A 14,092-nucleotide genomic window follows, 5' to 3' on the forward strand; every position below is an offset into this window, starting at 1 on the left:
GGCAGAAACGCTGCTAGAGTTTGAAGAGATTAAAGTGCTGAATGTAAATTAGTCCTCCAGTTATGCAGAGATCAGGCTTTACACAATTGCTACTCACAACTGTGTCACCCTCATGCCTTCATCCTGACCTGCAAAGCATCAGCCTATACAGATGGAAAAACCAGTCTGTGACCTCTGTCAGGAAGATGGCAGCAGCAGCACCCTTTGTGGCAGACGTCTTTAGGAAGAGAACAGAGCAAGGCTAGCAAAATTCCTTTGCACAGGTCTCCAGATAGCTGTTAGGTAGCATGAAGTCAGTACAATGAAAGAGTGTTAAAAGCCTCTGTAACTTTTCTCCTTGGCTGTGACAGCCCAGGTGTTGAGCCACAATCAAATCACTTTACCTTCCTGTGCTTTAGCTTCTCCTTCTATGAGACAGATATCGACCTTTCTTTATTATGCGCTCTGAGACATATGAATGAAAAGCAGTACGTAAGAGCTGATTGTTATTATAGCTACTAATAATAACATAACCCTTGAGCTGTGTAAGTCTCTCAGGTAAAATAATTCTGTATGACTAAGCAAATCTCTCAAATCCTTCCAAATCTCCACTTGAACTTTACAGTCTAAATGGTGAAGGCAGGGTGGGAGGTGAGGGCAATGGCAAATCATTTCCTCTTCACTGGAAACTGAACCTATTCCGAAAGGAAAAAATGTGTGAAACACTTGCACCTTGGCAGTAGGGATCTGTTTTGTAACACAACTCCCCCAAAACAGTTTTGCCTTTTTGTTCAAAATAATTCAACTTTCATTAAATGTTTAGTTCTGAGACCTTTAATTTATCTCCTTAAGAGTTATATTTGTAGTAAGGAGACAAACCGTACTCACTAAATGAGAGCCAGTTTTTTTTTCTCTGAACATTCTTCTGAATTTGGATGTTGGGTCTTTCCTGAGGTTCAGAAAGATTTGAATAAAGGCTTCATGCTTCCAGTGAGTGGAGACATTAAGTGATTTTGTCCATACTTTCAAGATATGCAAGTCTTTTCCCCTCACTCCTTTTTCACAACAGTTGGGTTTTGGTTTCTTCTTTTAAACAACATAGAGAGCAATTGCTCCTTTACTCGGAGACGTAAGCTGTGCAAGGGGAACAGTCTTCATAAGTATACTTCCAAAACAAAACTCAGTTGTTGTCTTTTTTACTTCAGAAATGGGTGCACCATGCTTTCCACAGGAGTCAGGACCTTAAAAATGCAGAGTTTGTGTAGGACAGACACTTAACTCCATGCCACTACTGAATGGAAAGCAATTAGGAGACTCTCATTCTGCAAGGCTGTCTTACTATCTTTGAAACCGCACTGAGACAAACTCTAATGTAGGACTGGATTGCATTATATACATACAAAATATTGTAAGAGCCAGTAAAAGAAGTATCTAAAAGCAGTGCTCTAAGCTGTCCATTCTGAATGGCAGAGTGCTGGCTAGAATGGCACCTTCCAACCACAGTTACAAGACGCTTTGCTAGCTTGCTGCTATTCCAGGGTAAGACTGCAAGACTTCTGAAGTTAATGGGTTGATTCTCACTGACTTCAAAAACAAACCAGGCTTTTGCTTACTGTAGCTTTTGTCTCTGGAGTCCTCACATGCTCAGTTGCTAAGCACTACATCAAGAAAAACAACCCTCAAGCCTACTTTGTTTCAAAGCTAAAATTAAATAGATCATTCCCACTTTTTTTTTTTTTGGTCAAAGAAAGAAATGCCCAGTGATCACTTAATGTACAATTCAGACAGAAAGTCATTTTGTATCAGGATAGACTTAACTCGGAATGAAAAATATTTGGGGTATAAAGTACAGTATGTCAGAATGACACAGACATGAGGAAAAAGTGGGCTTTCAGCTGGGCCAGAATTCTGTCACATTCAAAAGAATGTAGTCATCTTCAAATCTTCATAATAATTGGTCCCTATTCCCTGCTCAACTGTAACATTATTTAACAACTCAAAACCATAATTAAGTTCATCATCCCAGTGGAATTTTGAAAAGAGGCTTAATTTTCTGCAAGAGAAATGGAGATGTTGCGGCCTGCCTAGCAGAGTAGCGAATCAATGACTCAGCAATGGGCAGTTGAAAGCAGATTGGTTTTAATCTCTTAATCCCTAATATATGCATATGTTGAAGGGTAGTCTTTGTGACCCTGCTAATAATATTTATACTGCACAGCATGTATGTTCATTTTTTTGAATGCAGCAATTTATGATGAAAAAAATAACTTTAGCTGTTTTATAAACACATAAGAATACAGTATAGAAAGCTTAGACCCAATTTTTGGAAACCTGTATTCAGATATGGCTAGGCTTTTGCTGATGTCAAATGTATATGAAATACTGGACTACTATGAGACTGCAAATTCTAATACTTGTTTTATGCAAGCCACAATCCCAAAAGTTTTTGCTTTGTTTACAAATTGTGAACAGTGGGTACAAAAAAATCCCACTGATCCTTATTAACAATCCATATTCTTAATGGCTGTTAACGGCTTTTGTTGAGAACTCACGAGCATATGCGCTAGAAGTACATGTAATTTGAGCACCTAATGCATTTTGCCAGCATTAGGAAGAAAGTTCAGTTTTTAGTTGATGAAACACATTCCAAACTGTGCCAAAATCACAAAATCTGAAATCCAGTATCCTAGGAGGTTTTCAGATCTCTCTAGGTTTGGCTCTACAGATTTGGATCTCTGCACAAAGTTTTGGTTCTTGATGAATCACAAATCAGAAGAGCTCACTTTCTAGTTTATGAAGAGCACAGCCAGATTCTCCCAAGAATTAAGCCCGAACAGCCACTAGTCTTTGAAAAGCAAATCATTGCATGCAGACTTTTTTTCTGCTTTTCATGACTTACGTTCGAACCCCAGGCTTTCTGGTCTCACTACCATTATTTAATTTAAGTAAATTGTGTTAATAAAGTGAAAAACCTCTGTGCTCCCCAGTGTCCCAGGCTTTTTTTGTTTGTTTGTTTACTACTCTTCTTATCTTGACTTAACAATTGTTTTGCAACCAAGAGAGAGGGATAGCTGTACATTTCATTGCAATTCCTTTAGTTGTATTCTACTGGCATTTAGACTTTTGATTCCCACATAAACACACAACATGCATAAGCTGGTTTTCAACAGTAATGTTGGAATGTACTACAGTTGTGTTATGAATCTTCGAATTTGTGCATTTTATTAAAGACATTTCTGTAAAAAAGGAACTAAAATTCCATGAGAACTACTTCAGATGTTGACACTTGAAATTATACTCAAGTTCTAGCTCCAAAAGTCCCTCATTATTTCATGCACATCCATCACTTTAACACAGTATCTAGGCCACAAACCCTGTATCTAGGTTATATTAGGTAATCTAGATCTGCATATTGCCTCTTTGAACTCTAACAGAAATGACTGAGAGAAAATAACGTAACTTTATAACTTGTTATATATATAGAGTCAATATTTATGGCTTCAAAAAGGCTCTTACCTTGAGAAACAAGGCTCCCTTGGAAGCCAAGGAGTCTGTTCCTCTTCCATTGGGGTAACAGTGATAGGCAGCATCCATAACAGGATAGCGGCTGGCAAAAAGTAGACCACTGTTCACAAACTTAAAGCTACAGCAGCCATGGAAACTGTAGACCCCAACATCATAGACAATATATTCAAAATAGTGATGAAGCTGCTCTTTCAATTTCTCCGCAGCTCTTTTGTCAAACACTTCCTGCAAACACAGAAAGTCCAAGTTGGCAGGGAAGAAAGCAGAGATCTCATGATCAAAGGTCTCATCTGTATGTTTCTTTTTCCGCACAGAAGTCTTCTTCATGATTGAAGCTTTGTAGAGAAGCTTGTTGTTGACAGTGCTTTGGTCCACTGTACCATCTCCGACACGGACTTTAACTAAGGACTCTCGTGAGGCAGAGTAGCTGTCTAAACTCCCAGAATCTCCTTCCTTCTGCTTGTGGTTAGGTGTTTTTGAGATCTCTGCATCGCCTTCCAGTGATGGCTCTGCTGGGCCACTGGCGTGAGCCTGGCCATTGACGGTATCTGCATCTGTGTCTGACATGTGGCCGTTATCCTCCCCATTTATGCGAACAATGCAAGTGTTTTCTTCTCCCTCATTTGGCTCTCCAGCTCCACCTTTATCTTCTCTACTATCCTCACTGTTGTTTGAGCCAGAATTGTCTCCTTTATACTCCATCGATGTTGTCCTTTTGATGCCAGCATTAACAGTACGATTAGTATTATCTCCACTCTGGGGGGAGACCAAGCTGCTAAAACTTGCTGCACTGATGGATGTGTTGGTAGGAGAATCTATATATATTTTGATCTGCGGTCTGCTTGCCCCATTTCGGATCCTCCGGCCAATCTCTTTAGCCCTAGCCTGTGTATTAAAAACATTATTAAATCTTGCCAGAGAATCTGGCAGCAGGCAAACATTGGCACTGCCGAAGCAGAAGCTTTTCCCATTCCCTGCAGCCTTCCATTCGGTGAGCAGTGTGGCTCCATTGGCATGGTTCTTGTCTTCTAGTCTGGAGTAGATATATGGCCTTCTGGCTGACTGGAGTGGGGACCATAACAAGAAGCCAATCAGGGCAAAAGGAAGAGAGGCTACCAACAGTGCCAAGTAGATGGGAGTGGTAATAATGACGCAGAGTGCATGAAAATAGCATGGATCATCTGCTCTTTGACGTTTTTCATAGGTGGTTGGAACAAAAGAGGCCACAAGCCTATCTGCTAACCAGTAACATGGGAAAATGAGGCCCCAGGAGAAAGAATGCAGAACTGACAGAAAGCTGTTGGGAAATGGGGAAGTGTATAAAACCATTGCAACTTAATTATGACAACACTTCAGGGCCTACTACATGATGTCACTGTGTCAAGCATCCATAAGAACACCAGGAGAGGGCTGGGGGAAAAAGGTCCAGTCAGGAGTTTGGTTTTTTTCCAGTGAGAGTCAATAACAAAACTTTAAGAGCACCATTTCACTGTGTTGGAGTAAAAATGAAACAAGGCCACTGTTTTCGTCTGGCTTTTTGGCATCTGTATTTGTCAAAGGATGTCATTGTTCACTGGAGGCTGCCATAACGAAACACTCCAGAGGCAAAAAGGAGATCTGTAAAAACAAAAGATACAAAACACACGTTAGCAGTTATTAAAAGTTTAAAGCAGATTTTCTCATACCAACTTTGCCTTATAGTTTAAATTATTTCCCTTTTTTTGTTTAATTTAGCATTTTTGATAGTCTGTTCAAGACTATGGATCTAGGGCATCTCCAACAACATGGCACCGGTATTCCTGCAAATGAAATCAGTACATTGGCCACTTAATGCACGTGACTAATGTTGTCATGAAACACATTTCTATTACGAATTTTAGGCCTTACATTGAGAAATACAGTTTGGGGTTTCTTTTATTTTATAATCCATTCATGCTAATCTTTATTTATATTAGCTGTTTTCAGAACCTTGCAAACAGTGTTTAGCAGTTATCTCTAGGCTGCTCTAAAATACTATTTCGTCTAGCATTTTATCACTTAAGTTAAATTTGCCTGAATTGCCAAAATCCTTTTAAAAAAAAAAAAAAGTGATGTGATGGAGGTACAATGACAAAGACACCTTGTATTTAAGAGCAGAAAACATTTGTTTGCTATAAAATATTATTTGCTTTGCTGCACTTTAAAACAAAATGGGTTGATTTAAATAAATTAAAATACTCTTCATATGGTTGAATATGGTTTTGAATTTTTAATTTTCAGTTTATTAAAAATAGTAAGTCAAACTACTTTGCTTCAATATTTAGGTATTGAATGGTCATTATTTATTTCAAGCCACAGTTCAATTTCATTCAGCTACAGCCCACAAAAACTCCTGATACGATTTCCTAGTAAAGGTTTCTTACATATAGTGAATATTTAAGCAAAATAGAAACTAATCATCATTAACATAATTGTTTTTAAATTCCAATTTTCAGCTTTCAAGGAAACAATACTAACTGAATATATCAAATAAGAAAAACAGTTTCACGTCTTTCCTCTGAAGACAGATGATGTCTTTCAGAAGTTGTCTTACCAGTTGGGAAATTCTGACCCGAGGTATTTAGCAAATGTCATGATTAACCAAAGACATCAAATTGTTAGGGGCCTGATATTATAAAAAAAGCTTGGCAGTACACATACAGCTTACATACTTTTTAGAAGTAATTTAAGTCATTTCAACAACTTGTAGTAAGTTGAGACTTTAACACAGGTTTTGATAATATGAAATGTAAATTATTTTAAAGAAAACAAGTACTTGCATTAATCAAACTTTATCAGCCTTGAGAATGGTATCACCAATGAATGCAATGTCACTCTCCAAAAACTGAAACTGTGATGTTACCCAGTAAGAGGAGCAAAGCTAGATGACTGATGAAGGCAGAATTCCCATTTATAATGTTTCAAGTTTCAAACCTAGAATGTAAATAATATTATTCAGCACTGGATAAAAAACATTCACCAAATAAGCCAAAGAGAGGATGTACACTGACTGGACCATGCTTCAAAACCTGTCTTTATTTTTGACATCTTGGAGCGATGAAAATTACATACGAATATTTATTGGCATAAGTTCAATTAAAATGTGGGGCTCTCCAGAAGCCAAAATTAAGGAAATAGTAGTTTAATGTCTATTTTAAACATTCTGCAGGGCACCCAGAGACAGAAGGGTATTTCTATTTCTGTTTAATAGCAAATAAAGCAATGATATGGGACATAGAAGAGAGAAATACAGTTTTACAAAGCAATGCTGCGTTAGAATCAGAATAAAAATGCAATTCTTCAATTTTCTCTCACTTTTTAGATGTCTGCTTCTTCAAACCAAGCCTTGCAACTGGTTATGTTCCTACTGTCAGCATAGTTTTAATTGTGGTACACATGCAATACCAGACCGCCGACACAGAGTATACAGGTCAGAAGCGGTAAGGCAGGCATTAAAATACGTGGCTTAACTAGCTCTCTTTTTACCACACATATTTTTTGTTTATTAACGATAAGAAAATTCTTCCCTCAGTCTAGATTCCCAATCAGCAGGACTAAGAGCAGTCATAGCATGTAAGATTTGCAACCACACATTTTTGGTAGGCACCACGGCAAAGAAGAATTTTAATAAAGGGACAGATGAAGATGAAATAGTTTTGCAGATATTTCTTCCCAGAAGTGAAAGGCAACCCTGGGGCAAGCAAATAGGTGTTAGCCTGAAAAATCTAGTAAGATGGTGACAGGGGTTTGTAACAAAATCTGACTGGAGATAAGAATCAAATTCTAAAATAGAATGAGAAAAATCAGGTTGGGTGGGGACAAGATTATAAAGACCTTCAAAAGAGAAACCAAGTAGCTGGTACCCAAATACTATAGAGGAGGAAGAATCAGTGATCGCATGCATTAAAAAGGATGGCAGTACCACAATAGAAAACTGCTTTTGACTACTGTATCCTGGGTGTGCAAGGAAAGCTGTATCATAGGGATCTTATGTAGAATCTTCTAGACAGCAAACGAGGCTTAATAAAAATGCATGTACTGATATCAGGAAAAGATCACCAAAACCTGACTAAAAATAAAAGGGGAGGGGGGAGGGGAAGATAGAAGAAAAAGGAGCTGTTTTACCGCAGCAACGCACACCTAGCCTTTCAAGTGTGAGAATAACACCCCTGCAACTGCTCACAGCCAACCGCATGTTTTCCCAACACCAGGCAATCAATTATGTTTAATGGCATATACGGTCCTGTGTATTTTTGCCCTGATGGTACTATTTAGATGGAAATTAGAAAGGTTGGATCAAGGGAGGTTATTTTTTTTGTTTTTAATTATTAGCTTAGTGTAACTTTCACAATCTTATGCAACGTGTTTGAGTTTAAATAAATGAGTGACTAGTCAAGTGCCAAATAACAAATGCTTGGCATTTACTCATTGCCAAAGGCCTTTTGGGATGTTGATAACAGGGGGAAGCCTAGCAGATTTGTCTTCCTGAATGATTTTTAGGACTCTTTAGTAAGAATGCTCAAAAGAGACTGTGGCATCTACATATCAGATAAAAAAAAAGAACTTAAAACCTGTCCAATTATGTAATTGTAATTAGACAAGAAAAAACCGTAAAGAAGTTATTCTGTTCTATTGGATGCTTAAAATGCTTTATTAAAAGCCCTGTCTATTTACATAACCACTCAGCAGACCAGAAAGGTTCTTGTTTACAACAGTGCCAAGGGTAAACAGAACACTGTTGTTTGGGGTATGTGAAGTAAGGACAGACTCCAAACTTTATATTCCAGCTTTCAGGCTAATGACCTTTCTGGTGAAAGCTGCAGTTGTGTTGCAGACTATAAGGTCTATTTGCCCTTTACTATTTTAAAATAACACACCAGAAAAAATGCAGAACCACAACGGATCCATAGTAAGTTGTCTAATTAGGTCTTCTATAGGTAAGTATTTTCTTACGTATATGATGACAGGGTGTTACAACTCCTAGGGAAACATGGCATCAAGTGACAATTCTGTAAATAGAGTAGTCAACGCCTGCTCAATGGTGTGATGAAGTAAAAAAAGAAAAAATATCAATCCAACATAGCACATGCCAGTTCTGTTATGAACTGCAGCATCAGTAATCTACAAGATTAACAGCTGTCCAGCAAACCATAACATGCTCAACTAAAATGGCTTCACAAAAGCAATTATCCAGATTATGGGGACATACTAAATCTAAGGAATTCATGCTTACTGTAGATACAACATACTATCATGTGCATTAGTAAAAAAGGAAGAAAACAGAATGCAATCAGAAATCCTTTCACAGGATAAGTTTACACAGCAAGTGTCATAAAGCAAATTGGTTCAGACTGTGGTCTGTTTTAACAACATTTAGCAAGAATATAATTATTTATAAAAACGAGGGGCTGAATGATGGTTCAAGGCCATATTGGCGACTCCTACACCTCCTCTGCCTTAAAACAGCGATAGAACCTTTGAATACCAGGAATGTGCTGGACAGTTTTTGACCAGGTGCCAGCTGCATTCCTCATTGCTAGTCAGCTGAAGTGGGGAAGCAATAGGGATTTGAGTACAGAGACGTGTTCCATCCATTTTATTCTATGAATTCTAATAGGATCCTCACAAATAACGATACAGAAGTACAAAAACTCTGGTACCACAGCAAGTTTTAAAATATGATAGCTGGAGAAAAGGGAGGAGGGAATCATGTGCTGGATGTCCTTTAAATTTTTGCATATTGCAGACAGACATTGGCACATCAAGGTCCTAATTAAAAACAGTCTTCTTGCAAGTAAAATATTATTCTAATTTATTAATCTTATAGATGAAGGAATCACACAATTTCCCAAAGCTCTGTTACAGACTCACTGGCATGCACATGAACTGTCTCCTACTTTTGTTTCTTAGCTACAAAACCATATGCATGCTAGTGCCTCCAAGCCACCCAAAAAGAGAGAATTAAGAGTGTCATGAGAGACACATTTTATCTCAGCAGGATGTTAAAGGGTGAGGGAAGGCACCATGTGAGTTAACTGCAAGCTGGGAAACGTGACGTCAGTAACATCTCTCCTAATGCAACAGTTTAGATGGAGCCTAAAGCTAAAGTGCCTGATTCCTTGTGATGAAGGGTATTACTTGGTAATCCAATGCTTTATTCATAGGGGTTTGAGAGATTAAGGGAGAATTTAAGATATTGCAATGAAACAGATATTTCTGTATGCTACAAAGACGTAAACTGAAGTCTTGTTTAGTTGTTTTTATTATTTTCTAAGTGTTTGAAGGCTAAAAAAAGACTTTATTTAGTTTAATTTTTTTTTTTATGGTGCCAGTATAGAACATCTCAACTTTAGTGATAACAAGACATCAGGTAGAAAGGTTTCAAAGATTTTTATGATTATAATTATGCCCAGAAGTATGCTAGCGACATCATAGATCAAAAGAGACATTCCTAGCTCCAACATAGCTTGCAAACGAAATAAAGGACAACACAAGTCAACAAATGATAGAGAAACAGAAGAAAAATAATAGATGTTGAAATAACAAGGTTACATGGACAGTCTAGAAATGGTCAGAAAAGTTTTAACTTCCTTTTTCTTAGAAAACTAAAACATATTTTCAAATCCAGGCAACTCAAATTTCTTCAAATTTGCTATTAACTTCTCAACTGTATTTTTAAAATACATGTAAATCACTGCAAGAGCAGTTATTTTTTAAAAACAGAATAAAACTGCTGATTTGGAAAGTTACTCTATGGGTAACTTCACATAATAATTCACATAAATTCATTGAAACTAGTTTTTCTTGAATCCTGACAATCACTTGGTCTTCAGTGAAAGTTGCAGCAATATGTATCTAAAATTGGATTCTAGAAAAGCAGTCTATTTAGACTGTGCTGACTTTTTGTTAGCTTTATTTCGTTATTGTCATTGTAATTTGAAGCAGAGAAATATAGCTTACAACAATGCTACCACTACACCATGCAAAACAGCAAAAATTAGTGTTTGAAACTGAGAATAGGCAAAATGAGTATCTGAGAGAACTGAGAGAATTCCCACTCAGGCTCTCATCCTTGTTTGTTAGACAAACCGCAACTTAACCTCTGCTTTCCTCCATGGTCTCATCTGGTTTTGCTCCCACACACACTTCATAAATTCTCCCTTTCTTCATTCAGTCTCTTTCCCCTGATTATTCTTATACATGCTTTTAATTAGAGTCTAGTTCAAGAACTACCCTTCTGGAAAAAAACCTACTCCAAAAGGCAAAATACATGTGAACTGTTTTCCATGCTTGATTACATGACTGTAATTACAAAGATGCAGCCATCTCAAGGTGTCAGTGGCTCTAATGGAGGAGCTTTCTTGTTCCCTTGTTCACTTCACAGCTTGATGTTTTAACTGAAATCATGTCATCCTGTATAGGACTCATTCCATGAAGCAGTTCAAGATGTAGGGTAAGGGAATTTAAGCAGCACTTATTGGCTCACCTTAAATTCCACTTAAGTCAATAACAGTTTACAGCTTATGAAAATCTTAGTAAAAATTTAGTAAAAATGTGGATCCACTATGATACGAGAAGTTGAATTAGGTGTATTACTGAGACTGATGAATAAAGCAGTACCCATTCAAACTAAGGATTCATCAGAAGGAGAAGGGAAGGAGGAGAGTGTTTTTGCAGGCTTGCCATTACAATGTTCATTTACCAGTGCCTCCCTAAACTTTCTTCCTTCTTTCTAAAGAAGGTAATCAAACATTGCCTAGCTACTCTGCAGCTTGTCGCTTTTATGTCCATAGGCTGCCATCAGGCAAGAAGCCATTACAAACAAGATGACTAGCTTAACTGAACTAACCTGTAAAAAATAAAATATTAATAAGTGTGAATTTACGAGTCTCACTGAATACCCGTGATGTCAGCAGTTAAGTACATGTCTGCAGAAAAAAAACGCAACCCAGCCCCCACAAATTCACAGAGCTTGCTCAAGCCTCTCGCATATTTAGTAAGGAGTAGAGTTACGATGATGCAATTGCTGTTCAAAATAAAGAGGTATCAAGCACTTGGGCTAAATTTTCAAAAGGAGTCTTTAGAACCTCAATGATGCTTCTCACCGAATTTCTGTAAAAGCTGTACATTTAAGCAGATACAGTGCTGTTATTAACCACAGCCTCAGTGGCTTAAGGGACCTGAAACAGGGCTATGAATTCGATTGACTACTCGGAGCAAATCAGCCCTTGTGTAATGTACTCCACCCTACTGGAGCTGGATCAGTAGCAACAAAGGTAGCTCTTGTCACGTGTATGACAGCCTGCCCACAATGAATGGGAGGTAGTAATCGTGTTCATTTGACAAAGATTGGCTGTAGCTGGTCTCCTGCTTAGTCACGGTAGCAGAGAAACTAAGCTTCATGCTGGCATGGTAACCCTCCTCACCCCAAATGGGAGTTTTTCTATCACAGAGCTCAAAATTTGCTTATGATCAGACTGTAAAATTTGCCCTGTGCTTCACAGTTAAGTGTGTCATGGCAACAGATTCTCATTTCCAAAAGCAAATCATCTCAATTTGGTAGTCCCAGATCATATTCCTAGGCCAAAAACCATACCCACACACCTTCTGCTACCTACATTAAATTGGATTAAGTTTTAAACTTAATATTAAAACACAAATTCAATTATGTTAATGTATGGAAATACACATTAAAAATATATCTAAACAATTATAACCAATTGAAAAACATTAAAAACATGACAGTTTTGTCCCTTTTTTCTTTCAAAATGAATGGAAAATTGAAGCTGAATTCATTATTGCAGAAAACAACCAGCCTTTATGTTCCTGCAAGCAACCTTGGTTCCACCCTGACACAACAGATATTACTTACTTAAAACTTACATCTGGAATCATAAATGCAGAAGGGATACATCATATCTTTCAAGTCTAGAAGAGATTTATTCTTTACTTTACACATACAACCTGTAATCCCAACAATGAACAGACAATTGGTGTGTCTACACACCAACTGTACTAATAGCTCCCAGCAGGCCTGACCCAAACCTCACCCAAACTTCACCAATCCAATTCCAAATTCTAAAATATACCTCCAAAACTTTGTGCATTCTGTTATCTGAATGTGAGTGCAGCAATACCACCCTGTAAACATAAGCTGACTAGTCAGATACATGCCATGTGGGAACTTTTTAATAGGTCACTTAGTTCTACTTCACCGTAGGGCGCACAGACTCATCTAAAAATCTGGGCTCCAGAAACTTTCATTAATTATTTTTTATTTCAGTGGAAATAGAAGCAGACTGACAGTTTCCGTTGTATTTTAGAGGGGCCGATGCCACAAATGCCTCTAAAAATAGCATGGTTATGCAAACTAAGTAACACAACAACCGATGCCAGTTATGATCAGCAAGGACATTACTTGAAAACATAAATTTAAGTGCATCATTTGAGTAACTTCTTTAGGAATTCATACCAAAAAATCCTCATTAGCAAAACTGTCTCTTCTTGTACAGGAGACACAATCACATATTTCCAAACTATCAAATCATATGGCCCTAGGAACTAGTAAGAAGTAGAATCAACAGCATATCCTTTAATGGCTGAAAATAACAGCAAATACTTCATGCAGCTTTTAAGTTTTCAGAAAAGCTTTGCTATCAGGCAAGATTTAGGGAAAAAAAAAAAATCATCTGACCACTTGGTGATCTCACTCAGTACCTGGAAAGCTAAACACTCTCTATTTTGAGACCTTATTTGGTGTACTTCAGTAGTGAGACAACTGCAGCATACAAACGCATGAATCTGTGACTCTAAGCTGTGTTTATACAATAGGAATGGAATAGGCTCTATTTACAAAATCACCTTTTAGTGTGCTTTAGCGTCGTATTTTACAGGAGCTGGAGTAATTCAGTAATGGCTAAATAAATCTGATCTTTGTAGATCGTTTGTTTAACAAATCTTTGTGAGATGGAACAATATTAGCTTTGGGTGCCCAAGACAGAATCAGAGATAAAATTTTGCCTACTCATCTTTAACCATCTAAAACCTATAGAGGCCTGACTACAGCCATGCCTAGTCCATAAATTGTCAGGGTGCATAGGCTTCCTGTAAAATGAAAAGCTGTACTTTCTCAAGCAGCACTTTAAGCCTTCAGGCTTCTGGTTAGTCCAATATGGCTCATAAATAATATTTTTATGCTGTTGAAGATGTTCTTAACAGCTGGCAAAGAAAAGTTATCTTAGCCTACAGTAAATCCAACACAAATCCCTGCCCATAAATATCTGTTCTTCTATAGAAAAGCTTACCTACAATTCTCAAAATACTCTATAAAGGAAATCAAAATACAACTCAACTGAATTAAAACACAGCTACCCCTATAAAGAAAATTAAAGTACATTTATTCATGTTCTACATATGGAAAATTGGAAAAACAGAGCATTTGTAACTTAAGTAAGTTTTCATGGAAACCCTGAGATTAGACTCCTTAACTCACAATTTCCTGCTCTACTGACAAAGGCATATTTCCTCAGGATTCAGAGAGATCTAATTGTATGGTGGATAATCATAAAAG

The 14,092-nt window shown here is 37.4% G+C and overlaps 1 protein-coding gene across 1 annotated transcript in view; it reads right to left on the reverse strand.

Moving 5' to 3' along the window:
• Positions 1–4,833, reverse strand: part of SMPD3 (sphingomyelin phosphodiesterase 3) — a 34,061-nt gene extending 29,228 nt beyond the window's left edge. The window contains exon 1 of the mRNA XM_009481135.2: positions 3,496–4,833. Coding sequence (XP_009479410.1) covers positions 3,496–4,833 — 1,338 coding nt within the window. The remainder of the gene's footprint in view (positions 1–3,495) is intronic.
• Positions 4,834–14,092: the final 9,259 nt, after the last annotated feature.

This window comes from Pelecanus crispus, chromosome 8 (assembly GCF_030463565.1).
Source record: "Pelecanus crispus isolate bPelCri1 chromosome 8, bPelCri1.pri, whole genome shotgun sequence".
Classification (NCBI taxonomy): domain Eukaryota; kingdom Metazoa; phylum Chordata; class Aves; order Pelecaniformes; family Pelecanidae; genus Pelecanus; species Pelecanus crispus.